General features: G+C 35.3%; 1 protein-coding gene across 2 annotated transcripts in view; it reads left to right on the plus strand.

Annotated features, from left to right (window-relative positions):
• LOC131027474 (kinesin-like protein KIN-7N) overlaps positions 1-14,990 on the plus strand; it is a 95,575-nt gene extending 80,585 nt beyond the window's left edge. For both annotated transcript variants that reach the window (XM_057957561.2, XM_057957567.2), the window contains 9 exons: positions 12,061-12,135; positions 12,231-12,286; positions 12,409-12,511; positions 12,661-13,164; positions 13,258-13,343; positions 13,544-13,775; positions 13,890-13,961; positions 14,042-14,170; positions 14,545-14,990. In XM_057957561.2, the coding sequence (XP_057813544.2) occupies positions 12,061-12,135; positions 12,231-12,286; positions 12,409-12,511; positions 12,661-13,164; positions 13,258-13,343; positions 13,544-13,775; positions 13,890-13,961; positions 14,042-14,170; positions 14,545-14,805 (1,518 nt within the window). In that variant the 3' untranslated portion in view covers positions 14,806-14,990. The remainder of the gene's footprint in view (positions 1-12,060; positions 12,136-12,230; positions 12,287-12,408; positions 12,512-12,660; positions 13,165-13,257; positions 13,344-13,543; positions 13,776-13,889; positions 13,962-14,041; positions 14,171-14,544) is intronic.
• Positions 14,991-16,777: the final 1,787 nt, after the last annotated feature.

Raw genomic sequence — 16,777 nt, forward strand, 5'->3', positions numbered from 1 at the left:
TTTTTTGTTCCAAATAATTCTGGTATAAACATGACAAGTTGGAGATGGACATTGGAGTTTTAATGAGTGTGTTTGAAAAGAAGAAGTGGCATAAAGGTTAAAATTCGCTCATGGCAAGGAAAGTTAGCTGTCCATCAAAGTCCGCCAAGGTTTAGAAGGGATGGAAAAGGCAACTTGAACCCCGCCTTGGACATAGCCAAGCATATGAAGTCCGTCTTGGCATGAAGACTTCCAACTCCGCCTTGTCCAAAGGTTGGCAAACTCCTACTCACAGATAAGAAAGATGGTAAGAGTTAATTAAACTCCTACCTATGGTTAAGATTAAACCAAAAAAACATGGCAACCAAACATCTAAAGTTCGCCTTGGCTAGACTTCATCCAAGTCTGCCTAGACATGATGGAATAAAGCATGCCAAGTTTGCCTTAACATCAAATCATCAAAGTTTGCCTTGAAAAAAAAAACACTTGGAAATGCAAAGACTGTCCAAGGCATGAGAAAGTCCGCCTTGGCAAAACATTGTCCAACTCCACCCTAACACAAGGAAGTTCCAATGAAGCAAGGAGTCCACCTAAGCATCAAACCAAGGTGGCAATACAAGGGGTAAAGTTCGCCCAACACCATAAAGAGATTGTCCATTGGCATTGAAAGTCCGCCCTGTACAAGAAAGCATGAAGTCCGCTGGGCACATGAAAGGTAGATGGCAAAGAAGTCACAAAGTCCGTCGTGGATGAATGGCTAATGAATATCAAAGTCCGCCTAGGAGGAGTTGAGGTTGGCAAGGTAAAAAAATTGCACCAAAGTAAGCAAGTTCCTATCAAGCCTAAGGTTCGCCATGGAAAGGCATCTATCAAAACCACCTAAGGAAGGAAAAGCAAGGAGTTTTGGCATACAAAGAATAAAGTTCGCTAGGCACAAGGAGAAGGATAAAACAAATAAAGTACAAAATAATACATGTCCAAACACATATGAACTCCGCCCAGCTATGAAGGATGTCCAAACTCTTATGAAGTCCGCCCAAATACATGGAAAAATGGCTAAGACTATCTAAAGTCCGCCTTGGCATCAATACAACCAAGTTCGCCTAGCTTGGAAAAACATAAAAGACATGGCAAAAGGTTTCAAACTCCACCCAAGGGGATACAGATTAAAACAGAGTTTGCCAAGACATGGCAAAGACCAAGAGACATGAAAAGCATGATTAAAGCACATCTAAAGGCATGAGTTAAGATGATCCAAATCCGCCTTGGCCAAAGATTAGCAAAGTTCGCCCTTAAGGAGAAGATTAAAGCAAGACAAAAGACAAAGATGGAAGGAAGTAAGCACGTCCAACAACCTCTAAAGTCTACCCAAGCCCAACCAAGACATGGTATAGCTTAACCAAGGCAAAGTCCGTCCAAAGCATATGTAAAAACAATTGTCCAAGTAACTCCAAAGTCTGCCCATGATGAGAGGAGGTTGACAAAGATAAATGTGAAGATGTCTAAACCCTATCAAAATTCACTGAGGCACTTGAAAAAAAAAATTCCAATCATTGTCAAAGATCGCCAAGGAAGAAAGCAAGGTGAAAGAGATATTATATGGCATGGATGTCAAAAAATCAAGACAAATATGGACATTAGACACTAACCAAGTTCACCTAGGCATAAATGGAATATGTGAAGATGCCTAAGCTAGACATAAAAATTCACCCAAGACTTGGAGATTAGACATGACAATTATCAACTTGCCATGGCGAAAGACAAAAATTGGCTGAAGGAAAAATAATTTTGACAAAAAAATTGCACATGAAATCAAGGGTCAATCAACGAACGGGTTGGAAAATAAACTTGACACATCAAATATTTTTAATATTTTCCAACACTTATAATTATTTTCGAAGGAAAAATAATGTCAACACTTAGAGAGATTTTCGAAAATTTAGAAAATTTTAGAAATTGAAAGAAAGTTCTGATTTATTTTCGAAGGAAAAATAATGTCAACACTTAGAAAGATTTTCGAAAATTCAGAAAATTGTAGAAATTGAAAGAAAGTTCTAGAAGATTCCTTGCTTTGTTTAGCTAAGGATGGAATTTTGAGAGAGAAATAAAACTTTCCATTTTGGAAAGATTTAAAACATAAAAACACGAAAAAATTAAAAACAAAAAAACAAAAAAACACAAAGATAGAAGCCTCTCTATATGATTTTTAACCAGTCACTTTCAAATTCATTATTCAGGTTGGAAATTTGGAGAGCAATTGAGAAGAAGTTTTCTCTCAAGATTTTGTGGAAAATTAATTTTGAAGTGATATTTTCAAGAATCAAATTTTTCTAAGTGTTGGAAGGTAAAACAAAGTGTTTTTTTTCTGATTTTAAGACAATTTTCAGAATTAAAGATGAATTTCAGTCACAAAGAGCAATTTCAATCATAGTAGCAAAAATCGTTTAGGGAAAAAATTGGCAAACCAAAAGTATAAGATTTTTTGAAAAAATCGAGAAAAAAAAAAATAAAAAATTGTAGAAAAAGAGAAACTATTTTTTTAAATAACTTTAGGGCATTTCTATAGCTTAGAGATATAAAGAGCAAATAAAATAGAGTTTAACCCGTGAATTGCAGAAAATAATTTTTTGTTGTTTATATTCATATTACTGATTACATAGGCAAATAATCAGTTAACTTTTTAAGACGGCAGTCACCAAATACACCAAATAGTTGTCTAAGTCAGATCAAATATTAACTAAGTCTATGAGGTAACTGAGATCAAAAGTTAACAGACACATAGTAAAAGTGAAAGCCATTTTGAAGTGATCCAAGAATTTCATTGTGATTGAGGCAAGGAGTTTTGTAGGGTTAATTCAATATTTTAGAAAGCTTATCAAATCATATTCCACAATTGCAATGCTTTATATCATAGTAACAAAAATCATTTGGGGAAAAAATCTGCAAACCAAGAGTATAAGATTTTTTGAAAAAAATGGGTAAGAAATTGGATTTTAAAAAATCATAAAAATTTGTAGAAAAATAGACACAATCTACTTTTTTTTAAAACTTAAGTGCATTTCCATAGCATAGAGATATAGAGAGTAAATAAAATAAAATTTAACCCATGAATTGTAGAAAATAGATTTTGTTGTTTATATTCATATTGCTGATTACTTAGGCAAATACTCATTTAACTTTTTAAAAGGGAAGTCACCAAATACACCAAATAGTTGTCTAAGTCTGAGATCGAAGATTAGCTAAGTCTATGAAGTAGCTGAGATCAAAATTTATCAGACAGAGATCCAACAATCGTTAGGAATTTAGTAAAAGTGGAAGCCATTTTGAAGTGATCCAAGACTTTCATTGTGATTGAGGCAAGGAGTTTTCTAGGGGTATTTGCTAAGTCTATGAAGTAGCTGAGATCAAAATTTATCAGACATAGATCCAACAATTGTTAGGAATTTAGTAAAAGTGGAAGCCATTTTGAAGTGATCCAAGACTTTCATTGTGATTGAGACAAGGAGTTTAACCCATGAATTGTAGAAAATAGATTTTTGTTGTTTACATTCATATTGCTGATTACATAGGCAAATATTCATTTAACTTTTTAAAAGGGCAGTCACCAAATACACCAAAAAATTGTCTAAGTCTGAGATCAAAGATTAGCTAAGTCTATGAAGTAGGTAAGATCAAAATTTATCAGACAGAGATCCAACAATCATTAGGAATTTAGTAAAAGTGGAAGCCATTTTGAACTGATCGAAGACTTTCATTGTGATTGAGGCAAGGAGTTTTCTATGGGTAGTTAAATATTTGAGAAAGCTTATCAAATCATATTCCATAGTTGCAATGCTTTATATTCCCTGATGGCAATTGGTAAGTCTTTTATATAGGGTAGAATTCAACAAAAGGCATTTGTTTAGCTGAAGTAAAAGATTAGCAAGCCACTGGTTTTGGCAATACCTAGCTTGCAACTATTATTTTAGGTAGAGACAAATTTTAATGATTGTGTTGGAGGCTCTTTTATTACAACTATGTAAGATTGTTTGTTGTCATTCAAATTTATTTCGTGGAACACTTTAGATATATTGCTCACATAATGAATTATATGTCTTTGTTTGAGCAAAAAATAACTATATCAATTATAAATTAAAAATCATATATCTATATCTACATATATTCAATATGTCTTTGAACGTTTAGTGTTTTGGTAGAAAAACTCCTTGGTGAGGTAGCCACCAAGGTTCAAACGCCTACTGGGCCATTGAACTCGTGGGCTTTCTACCTTTGTTGGGTCGTTGAGCTCGTGAGTTTGAACAAGTGAAGTGTGGGGAATGATGAACCGCTTGAAAATGGACAAAATAACAAAATTTTTCAATGTTGATTCCACATTGACTCTGATTTTGCCTCAGACCAACCCTATTTCTAAGCAATTCAATTATTTCATGCGTTCTTCTAGGGTTTTGCAAGTTTTTACAATGATATTTTGGGTTTTTAACATGATTTTAATGTGATTTAAATGCAAAAAGTCTTTGAGAATTGGGTCAACGCTTGGTCAACGATTTTTTGGGGGAATTAATCGGCTAGCTCCAGGATTCAGGATTAATTGGGTATAATCGCGATTTTTTGCAGACTATTGCTTCATTGATTTCAATGATCCAAAATCTGAATTTGACTGAATTTTTCTACCTTCTGGTCTTATTTCTCTCGAAATTCATCAATTTCTAAGACCAAATCCTTCACTTTCAGTCTGCTTTTTCGCAGAAATTTAGCTTTTTGACAAGCTGAAAGTGAAATTTTCAAGTAAAAGGGTCTGAAAATCAGCAAGTTGTCTTGAAAATAATACTGATTTTTCATGTGTTTTGTAGGTTAATGACCACCAAAGGAGCACCTTCCAGAAAAAGCACCAATCAAGCTTGCCAGTAAAGGAGTGCAATTAGATTCAAAGATCAAATCTAACTGGAAGAATGTCACAGACACTAACCTTGGACATGTGGATTTAGAAGAATTCAAAAAGAGAATGTACATTCAAGATGGACACCTGTCGACACCCATTGCTCGTCGGATGATGAGAAATCGCATCGTCCAAGCAACTGGATTTCCTTAGGCTAAATAATGTGTTGAGTTGATAGTTGAGTTTGCTATGCACTACAATGAATAATCAAGAGAGATCATTGCACGTAATGGAAGGGTATTAGCTAATCTTTCAGAGTTAGTCATTCAAGAGACGTTTGGAATACCAAACTACAATAAAACCTCATACAAGACTAAAGAAGATACCAAAAGGATCTATGATAACCAATCTGAGCTCTGTGTGGCAAATGTCAACAAGTCTTGGTTGGAAAAGAAAAGACCCCAAGGGAAAGTGCCAAAGAATCTGTTGCGCCCATCCTTCAATGAAGAATATGGTGACATCGTCTTACTGCTGAATAGAGTAATGGGCAGCCCTCAAGGTGCACCATTTGAGACATGGATGTACTACTTCATAGATGAAATTACCTCGGGAGTCAAGATGTTCAATTGGTCCCGCATAATCAGCAACAATCTTCATGAACAGTTGATAAATTTGGAGAAAACAAAGTCATTCTACATGAGCTCCTACATTATCTACTCATTGGCCAAATTTTTTAGATATTTCAGACTAATCTGCAAAGGCGTAGTTGGCAATGGAGAAAATGAATTCAAGTCTTATGACTGTTATCCACAGCTGCAGCTTAAGGAGAAGAGCCATTTCAAGTGAGTCAATGATACATTCTTGATGTACATCACAAGGACATTACAAGGAAGAAATCACCAAAGGTTATCTCCTAAAGCCAAAAGTTTAATTAGCAAGTATGGATCATAGTTTATCCAGTTTCCGAAATTTACATACATAAGAGTTTAAGGTTTTGATGGTCGTCCTTACCGATTTCCAATCTATCCAACCAACATGATGGTCCTACTTGAAGTTCTCAGACAACTAGAAATATATCAGAGCTTCAAAAGAATAAGGCAAAAGGCAGCTATATCCTTTCCATTCTTTATTGGAAATCTGGAGGAGTCTTGTTCGATAGCATAGGCAGTCGAAAGTGCCAGACTAGAAATGCAGTGGTATCCCTTTACATTCTATCGGTCCAGAGCTAACTATGATCCTCATAGCAATATTGGATCAGTGAATGTAGAAAGATTCAAACATAGAGGATTTTTGGGCAAATGTTGTAGATGAATTTGACATCAGGAAAAGGTTATCGTCTAGACTACCAATAAGCTTGATCAAAACAATTGAATCTTTCCTTGTGCCTGATCAACTGGAAGATAATGCTGAATATACTCAGCCTAGCTTTGATGAGCGTGCACCTCTTTCTCCTATCAAATGGTCAGAACCAGAGCATGTAGACTTGACCACCTTGATGCGGCCAGTTGTGAAATATTCCAGGTGGTGGGTTGATCAACAAAGTCACAGATTAAGACGGAGAAATATAACCTTGACTTATGACCAGATGGGTGAAGCAAAAGAATGTTCTTCAAATGCAGAGGCATCTCAAAGTGCCAGGCCAATTGAAAGTGCTAAAAAGAAAGAGAAGTCAGTTGTGAATGAAGGACCTGCTCAGAAGAAAAAAAGGCTAGAACCATCTCGTCCTGCCGCATTAGCAAACATAAATGACATATTGGCCACTGATGAGTCATTGGTAGAAGTGGAAAATGGACAAAATGTAGAGTCAATCCATCAAGAAGATGAGCAGCCCTTGTCTCCTACATGCATAGAAGTATTGGAGTCGGACAATGAAATGGATGTTGAGGAAGGTGAATTTCAAGAAGAAATGATTTTCGCCCTTCGAGGTATCACATGTGAAGAAGGCAATCAGGAAGTGGAAGGCATTGAGCAGCCCACTGTTCCTGATTTGTTGAAGGAAAAATATAAAGTAAAGACACAAGAAATAGAAGTTCAAGAAGAGGATGATATGGTAGATTTCTTGGCTAGATTAGAACAAGTTGCAGTAAAAAAGCCAGCTAAAAGGTTTTCCACCATCCAAAGAGATGAAGCCGACTATAGGACAATGCAGATAGTTGTGCCAAAGGTTGACAAAGCAAAAGATGATATTGCTCCTCATGAATATGAAATTACCACGATCAATTTGGGACCAACTACCAAGAAGTAGGAACTTGAAGACTTGGATAATTCAGTTGCTTCCATGAAGGCAAGACTAGACAAGAAAGTAGAAAAGAAGAAGGAATATAAGAAAGAAGTTGAGCGCTTAAGGGATTATATTCTACATTTGACTAAGCCGCTTGATCAAGCAAATCTAGAAGCTCCTCCACTTTTGAATTCATAAGAAACAATCAAAAGTTCTGAGGAAGAAGTAGTGACTGCCAGAGAGACCAAGGCATGGATGGAAAGCATAAGTAAAGAGGCAGCCACATTTGTGGAAGGGTTAGCATTGACATTTGGACAAACCTCCTCTTTACTCTCTAGGATTGCAAGCATGGTAGTAGCATGGGCTTACTTTCAAGACATTCCAGACAAAATTATTAAAAGGAGTTCCCAAACAAGAGTTGATAGATGGGAATATAATTGAAGCAGGGGCAGCATATGATTTCAGTAGTTGGCATTATACATTGGTTGCACAAAGTGAGGTCTTGGAGAAGGTAAAGGTTGATGCCGATAGAGTTGAGGAGTAGATAAAATAAATTCAAGACAAGGCTTTCCTTGTAGCTGAGAAAGTGCTTGAGAAAGAAACCATCCAAGAGAAGGATATGCGGTTGGAAAACCTAAAGGTCAAGACACAGGAAATCTTCTCCACTGAATTTGTCTAAGGGGTCAAACCTTCTGTCCATCAGAGATGCTTTCCAGAAACAGGAACTAGATGGAGAAATCACTTTTGTTGTATGTGCAGATGATTTGGAAGGATTGGAATTTAGGGTCAGTATGCTGCCACATGTCACAATGGAGGAGGTTGATCAGATTGTGTCCAAGTTCATTGAACATTCTACCTCTCAACAGGAAAAGGGGGTGCAATCCTAAAAGATAGCACCTTGTGCCACTTGTCTTGCATGCAGTGGGTATTAGTTTTATTTTGGAAACCCTAATTAGGGTTAGATTGTCTTAATCTCGACCATTGATCTTAGATTGATCTCAGTCTTTCATTTTTTTTTTCAGAGCTCTATATAAACTCTCATTCTCTCATTTCATTTGGTTGTGGAGAGATTTATGAAATTGTTGCGTAAAGCTACTTGAATCATAAAAAGTTCATTATCAGTATTGTTTTGAAATCTTATTGTTATCAAGTGGTTGCATGGTTGCATATTTTCTTCAACACATAGAATAGATTTGCTTTAAGTAATTTGCTTGGAAGTTGTTAGATGAATGAAGGATTGATAGTTTAGATTGGTGAAACTTTTGCTCATACTTTCTTTGGATGGATGATTTTCGTTCAATGTGTTAAGTTAGCCCGAACTTTTGATGTGGATGCTTAATTTCTACTTTGAGTAATATTGTTCAATTGTTGGTATTATTCATAAGTATAAAAATTAGAAGATTGCACCCACTTTGCGTAGTTGTCCAAGAGTGGCGAAACAAAGTATTGTTATTGGTTTCACCCAGTCTTTACCCTCTCTTGAGTTCATAGGAATAACTTAGAAATAACGTAGAACTTTCAAAACCCTTATCCTTTTTATTATTTTTTTTTAAAGTCTAAAATCTGAAAATCCAAAAAAAAAAGAGAGCATTCATTGCCATATTTGTCTAAGTCCTAGTTTGTGAATGACATCTTTGTCAAGCATAAGTCCCCCTTGTATTTTAGCACACACTACCCAAGAAGCTATCCACATAAAGTCGCTCGTTCGCACATATAGACCTTGGAGTCGCCTTGTGGTCTTTCTCGCAATCTTGGCACAAGTAGTGATTTTGTTTAGGAGAGGATAGAGTATCCTTGGATATTTTATTCTAATGTTTGGTATATGATAAAACGTACAACAACAGGCAGATGAATCAACATTCAGGCAATTGGTGGGCAATCTCATCTACCTTGCTACTACTAGGCTTTATCTCAGTTTTGCAGTGAGCTACATTTCACGCTCCATGACAACCCCCAAGGCTGATCGTTGGGTAGTAGCAAAGCGTGTGTTGCATTATGTGAAGGGCACCTCTAATTTTAGTCTTCTGTACAACAAAAGTCACGATCCTAGACTCTTTGGTTACAGACTTAGATTGGGCAGGTTCCGTTGATGATAGAAAATTAACATCTGGGTATGTTTTCAATTTGGGATCTAGTGCAGTCACATGGACTAGCAAGAAGCAGTAGGCAATGGCTCTTTCCTTGACAGAAGTAGAGTATCGAGGAACGGTTAAGGCAGTTTGTGAGGTAGTTTGGCTTCGAAGGATGCTTTCAGACATGCAAATGTCTCAAGTAGGTCTTTCTCCCCTTTACTGGGACAATCAAGGGGTGCTCAAACTGGCCAATAATCCGGTCTTCCACGAGAGAATCAAGCATGTTGAACTTCATTGTCACTTCATTCGGAAGTTGGTTGAAGACGGATCGGTTCAATTGTTGTATGTTCTGACAAAGGATCAGACAACATATATTCTCACCAAGTCTTTGAGCCCGGACAAGTTTGTAAAATTTAGGGGGCAACTTGGTGTAGTTGATAGATTGACCATTAAGGGAGGGTATTAGAACAATATCTTTATTATTAATTATTAATGGTCAATAATGTAATTTATTGTACATATTATGTAGTTTCTATTTTTCTTTAGTTTACAATTGTTTCTTAATAGAAACATCATCTTCATGAATGCTATATGTACACTTTCATTCTTTTAATAAAATCATCGCATTTCATGAACAATGCTTACTAATCTCTCTAATTTCTAATTGTTATGAGGTTTTATAGTTATTTGGCATCATCTATCATTCATTTGTTGCTTATTTGAATAGTAAATGTCTGTTATGTTCGTGTCTCAAGAATAAGTCCAATGAAGACCCTTAGCTTATGAATATATTTCCAATAGGCAAATTGGGTGGTGCAAGCAAAATAATTTAATAATTTAAGCTATCAAAAGTAACTTAAAGCTATATTAAAAAAGACAACTTGTGGTTTACTATTAATTGAGGTCTAAAAATAGTTACCAATAATGACACTATGAATGGGTCCAAATTCAAAAGTATAGGTTTGAAGGAGAGCAAAAAATAAAATAATAATTAATTTTTCAAAAATCCTTAATATGGAGGAGTTGAGGAATGGAGAAGCTTCCCAATTCATTTAGACATTCATTTCTTTAGAAATTGAATATTGTTTACCTTTTTTGCCCTAATACAAAATCCTTTTGGCAAAGAATGGATTTGCGGACAAAAATTCTTGTATTTATTTGACTTACTTCATTCAGGGATTATTATTGAGTGGAGTAGTTGTAAATTATCAGTGTGTATCAGCTGGTGTGAAGATTTCCAATTTACTAGAACTGTTTATTTATTGAATATGTTGAAGGATGGATGGATGGATGGATGTGTGTGTGTGTTGCCATACCAAATATCCTATTTGTAGCCTAATTAATTGTTAGAATATTCCCTGCTATTTGTAGACTTGGCCATAATATCTTGAAGGATCAAATGTTGTTGAATTAATATTAAAGGCGACTATTCGTTAGAATGGAGTCAATATTAAGTTGGCTTAAAGAGAACCTCTTGTACCTTTTATGAAAATAAATATTCTGATTTGTTTGGCATAAAGGTTGTGACTCATTGAGATAAGACTGTGCTTAATATTAGTAGCTTGTGCAGCAAAATAGATGATAATTTTTGTGGTTGCCATACAACATCCTCTTAGTGGCTGCACTTTAATAAGGTACTCCTTCCAATTGGGCCCCTGGTCTATTAAAAAACATTCTAAATATATTTTCTTATAAGGGAATTTAGATACCAATTATTGGATGTTAATTATTTTTATTTTTTTATTTAGTGATTAACTATAATAAAATATTCTTTCTATTGAGTGTATTGTAATTTTTTACATAGTCAATAGCAAAAAATTTCATAAGTTTAGAAGTTGTTTTAAATGCTGTGATTTTGGATGGCTATGTTGTCACACCATTAAAGACCATTTTCATTTTTGACATTGCTACTTTGAATGATAATTCGTTCGGTTCTCCATTGGATTCAATTGTTATACTTTGTTTTGGAAGGCTTGGTTCTAGAATTAGTTTTAGTTTTGTTTCATTAGGAAGGCTTGTTGCCAAATAAGCTTTTCATTACTTCCAAATATTTTGTATCTATTACTTATTTGATTTATGCAGCTTGTCACCAACAAACAATTTTCTATGATAATTAGTTCAACCTCTTTCACCACATGCTCTCACCTTGCCCACATTGAGATTGTCGTGATCAAAAGGTGTTAAGATTCATGCATTGTCTATTGTGAATTTGAAAAAGAAAAATAAACTTGAGTTCAAAAAATTACAATATCTAAATTAAATTCTAGAATTTATTATTAATTAGAATAGTTTATGGTTTTAATTTATTTTGCATCTCACTTTACTCTCTTCTAATTAAAATATACAAAATAAATGCATATTTTTCTAGGCTTCTCAATTGGGGACATTATGAATAATATGCGAGTTGTCTTAATAAAATAAAATTATTGGTTGCAATTCAAAATAAAAAAGGTCATATCCCTAACTTATCCATTAGCTTATAGGAAATGAAGAAATAGGTCCTTGATTAATTAAATTAGAAGAGGGTACATGACAACCCTTGCTTCCCAAAATTGCATGTCCTCAAGCAATGCAAGTTCAACAGCTCCAACTCTTTTCAAATGACAATCATCTTTAAGAGTTGGGAAATCTATGTCCTCAATTCATTGTGCGATACACTAGTTTCCTTCAACTTCTTAACTTCTCGTCAGATCTGTTTCTGTGGTTCTTGTGAAGCCTTCTCCATTCTGTTGAAGTAAATAGGATAATCATCTACTATAGTTGTTAAGCATTGTATTGCACTTTTTATCATTGCTGTAAGACTTTTAGATGTTGCCTTCTCATAGTTGCTTATTATTATCAAGTATGTACATCTTATTTCCTATTATAATTAATTTATTACAATTGCTTTGATATGTTGACTTTCATTGTAGACAACCAGTTCAAGTGAAGCAGAGAGAACTGAAATGCGGCTACAGAAACTTCTGGAAGAAAATGCTCAACTCAAGGTAGTACAGAATCATTTGTTAGACATAATTATGGAGGTTTTTAAATATTGCTTTTGATTTTTGACATTTGTACTGTATGTTTTTTTCCATGGCAGGCACAACTAGCTGAAGAAAGAAAAATAACAAACATTTACAATTGTTTCATCATAAAGTATGCTTTCCATATCCTCACATTTTTCAACCCAAACAACTTACTTTCATCTTTTCTGTAGTGAAACCAACCATAATTCCAGAATTGACACATTTTTTAATCTTTTATTGAGGAATTGCTAGAATTCTTGAACTTCAGGATGGAGAAAGAAGGATTAGGGATATACTAAAAGAAACATGGATGCAACTACTGCGTACACAGGAAAATGAACAAAACCTTAGAAAAGTAAGTTTGAAAGCATGTACTTTCTTATTGAAAAGTTCATTTTTTTAATCATGAACACCTTAATGATTAGATATCTGCATTTTGCAAGCCACGCTTCAGTTTTGCAAGTTCATTCATAGTTGAGCCTCATATAAAATCCATGCTTGTAGGAGAATATTTCTCTTCTTCTTTCCAAAACACGGGCAGAGATGCTGCTTGATCAAATCCGAGGTCAGCTTGAGTTTCTTGAGAAAATATTGACTCAAGCATGTAGTGAACACACAGAAGTTCACCTCTATAGTATCATGGTAAAGGACATGGTATTGACAGCTACTAAACATGCAAGAAGCATTGGAGATGCATATGCATGTCTGCAGCTGCTTCATGATGATTTTTCATTAGAAAAGATAGATTCCTGTATGAATTTCAATGAAATATTAGACATCGGTCAGGAGGATATGTGTAACATTGCTGATCCTGATGAGCTGGTTATGAATCTCAGTAAGAAAGACTCGGAAATGTCACACATGCATTATCAGACAGATTCTACTGTTAATGATTTGACTCTTATTGACCCAAGTTTTGATTTGGTTGATCTTCAAAGCTGGGGGAGGCACTTAACTCCAGAGGAAAGGGAAATGGCATTCAATGTTTTCAAGAGATTCTGCATGAAGGTAATTTTCTGTAGTTTATGCACTGATATCTCAAAGACAAATTTTTATGTTGCACAGGAATTGCATTTTGAGCTGAAATAATTAAAGTTGCAGATGGGAAGGGCCCAATTGTTGGAGGCAAAACTTGCAGCTGCAGAATTACATGTTGTTGAACTCAAAATTGAAGTTGATGATTTGCGGTATGTTGTTATATTTGAATATTTTTGGTAAAATGTTTTTAAGCATGCAATCCAGTATAGCACCTGCTATTTGAAAGTGCAGAATGCTTGTATTTATTGACTGGATCTAAAGTTTTTTTGTTTATTTGATAACATAAATGATTATTGTAATACCAAAATTCTATAATTCATTTGACTTCAATTGATGGTCTGAATGCCAGAGCTAGATTACAGGTTCTTAATGTGAATTCTCCATCACATGGAGAAATTGAATTACAGAAGTTGAGGAGTCAGTGTGATTGTTACAAGAAAGAGATTGAGCTTCTTATGGAACAAGTTCCTACTGCTCAGCAAGAAGCTTACAAGCGGAATGAAATTGCCAAGATTCAAAAGGAAAACACAAAAGCCCAGCTACGACTAAGAAATCTTGAGAGACAGATATCACATGTTAAGGTGAAAAATATTTTCATATAGCATTTTTATGGAACTATCTACTTTAGCAAATGGCCAGAAATTTGGTGACAAGTGGTTCTGAATTACTATTGTGCTTATATATTTTACCTGCAGAAATGGAGAAAGGAACTTAGGAGGCTGAAAGAAGTTGATAGAGAAAGAGACACTTTATTATCTAGGCTAGAGGTAATTTTTACTATTGTACACTTTTCTTTGGCTAGTTGAATGAATACCATCGTAACATTTCTTACTGTATTTGTATACAGGAAGCTCTGAAAAGAAACCGAAGTTTGCAGCAAGAATTAGTAATGTTGAAGGAAAAGACTGCATATTGCTCTACAACAAGGAGAACTACCTCAAAAGTTCAATCTGCCAAAAAGTCTCTTCAAGCCCAGGTAAGCTGAGATCTGAAAGCTGGATTTGTTTTCTAAAGCCAGACCTTTCAACTGGTGGCTAGATGGGTTTCTCCTTTTACTTTATCAAAGCAACTTGAGGATTCACATTTTCTTGAATCAGATAATTTACCAGTTCTGGTTGCATTTTCTGTTTTACATGTACATTAGCCACAGATTGATATAATTCTTTTAACATACTAAATATCAAATAATAACCTATTAGTTTCAATTGTTAAGCAAATCTAATTTTCTACTTATGATTAATGTAAGAGCCTCAGAATATCATTATCTTGAGGAGGCAAATCATATGTGGGACAGAGAAGAGGTCCTGATCATAAAAAGGTTGTGTGAATTAACAATTGTTCATCATGCAGGATGTGGCTGTTTTGGAAAGTCATGTTTTCGAAGCAGAATCTGTAGAAGTTGATGATGCACTATGGAAGCAAGAACTCGACAAGGAAATTGGATGTGCTAAACTACCAAGTAGCTCAGTGAGATTGCAAACAAGACCTCCCTTAAAGATTATTGATGTAAACAGGGAAAAATCTGCTAAAAACTCACAACCTAATTATCTAAATGAATCTGTTTATAATGGGATTACAAACAAAGAAAATATCTTAATATCTAAGAAATAAATCTCAGGGGCCATTTCATGTCAAAGAAACATTGACATGAATGGTCCTGTGCTAGACATTCTGAAATTAGGAACCTGTAATGTCCTAATATATTCTATCTGTATCATGACAAACGGTAATCATTATGTAAATATCACAATTTGAATGTAACATATTTAATTGGTTCTGAAAGATTCACAAAATCATTAATGTGATTCTGAATTTACTTTTCTAAGTTCTAGTCAGTGTTCTTGTTATGTTAGGCCTCCTAACGTTTAGCCACAATGTTTTTGCCGTTTTATTATGAGATGCTGTTTTCATATGGGCATGTACTACATTCATTTATTATTGTTATTGAGGATAATGTGCATAAATGTTCATTACTCAGTTGTACATTCATTTATTATTGTTATTGAGGATAATGTGCATAAAATAAAATAAAGAAATAGCACAGTCAATGCTGAATTAGAAGCCATGGGCATGATATGGGCTCATTTTTGTGGGCATTAATGATAAAGGACAACGGGAGTATGGTGCAAAGAAGGGCACCACTCATGACATTATGAGATGTTTTAATGGGAGAGCAACAGGAGAGGAAAATTCACAAAAGGAGAGCAAAGGAAAATGTAAGGAGAAAGGGGAGACCTTGTAGGTCACATAGAAAAGACATTCTCTAGTAGAGAAAACCAAAGGAAGAGACTTTGCACATGCTCTGGTAGAGAAAACGTGAGGAAGGAGTAGAAGTGGGTAGGCACATTGAGGAGAAGAGGAGGAATTGGTTAGGGTGTGAGAGGAGATGGGAAGAAGCCAAAACTTGAAAAGGATGAGAAATAAGCAAGCGATGGAGGAGAAACAAAGGAAAATGCATAATTTTTAGTAGTTAGAGATAAATATTACCTTCTTTGCATACAAGGATAGGTAGAAGAAGTGCAAGGAAGGGGATAATGCAAATGCTTGGTAGGGAAACAGATAGGGATATTAGGTAGAAGAAGTGCAAGGAAGGGGATAATGCAAATGTTTGGTAGGGAAATAGATAGGGATATCCATCAAAGCATTAAGAAGAGAGGACCTTTGCTAAATGTTGTAGTTGCAATGGCTTTGGTAGACATGTATGCAAGATGCACAAGCATAAACAAAGCATGTGAATTGTTTGACAAAATATCTAAAATAAATGTGGTCTTACGGAATGTAATGGCTGTTAGACATGCACAAATTGGATTTGTAGAAAAAAGCAATAAGAAATTGCATAATGTTTGACAAATTCCTCCATGCTTACATTAAAAGGGGTTTCTTTTGAGCACAAAGAGGCAGTGAATGGAATTTGCTAGCCACCCACAACCACATCGTTAAGGGGATTCAAATTTTGTTGGTAAGAGAAATGTGAGGAGAGAGGAATGCAGGGAGTGTGTATTTGAAGGGTTCGAGAAATCTTTTGGCATGCTGAGATGAGGTGTGAGGATGAAGCAAAGCAATTGCCTCCCTATCACCATGGTGTAGCTGGGTTTGTGAACATCGATCAAAAGACAATCATATGCCTCAATCAACAATAATGTTAATGGTTATGGCCTGTTGGAAAAAAAGATACTCAAAACCGAACGACGATGGATGGAGATCAGTGGGAAGTCGTTTAGATCCAATCAGAAGTTTAAAACTCCATATTTGCAACAATATTGGTTCTCCAAAGGATTGGGAAACCATAAGAGCCGAATGGGAAAGCTTGATTGGCATCATTCTCAACAGTTTTTTGCCAACAATGGCCATAGTTCTTTTCCTAATAACATCCTTGTCTTCCCTCTAGGGTTTTTTGGGAAGCCGATAAATCCCCCTTTGCCAAAGAAGGCTTGGTCTCAAAAGCATTGGCAAATTTTGGATTCTAGAAATAGGATTCTAAACTCTCACAAGTTTCCTTCGGCGAGTCTTCTGAATCGGCCAACTAAGCCCTTCCCTTTGTCTTTTCAGTGCTCGGTTAGTAAGAATCCTCTTTCCTTCGGCT

This window comes from Cryptomeria japonica, chromosome 1 (genome assembly GCF_030272615.1).
Source record: "Cryptomeria japonica chromosome 1, Sugi_1.0, whole genome shotgun sequence".
NCBI lineage: Eukaryota > Viridiplantae > Streptophyta > Pinopsida > Cupressales > Cupressaceae > Cryptomeria > Cryptomeria japonica.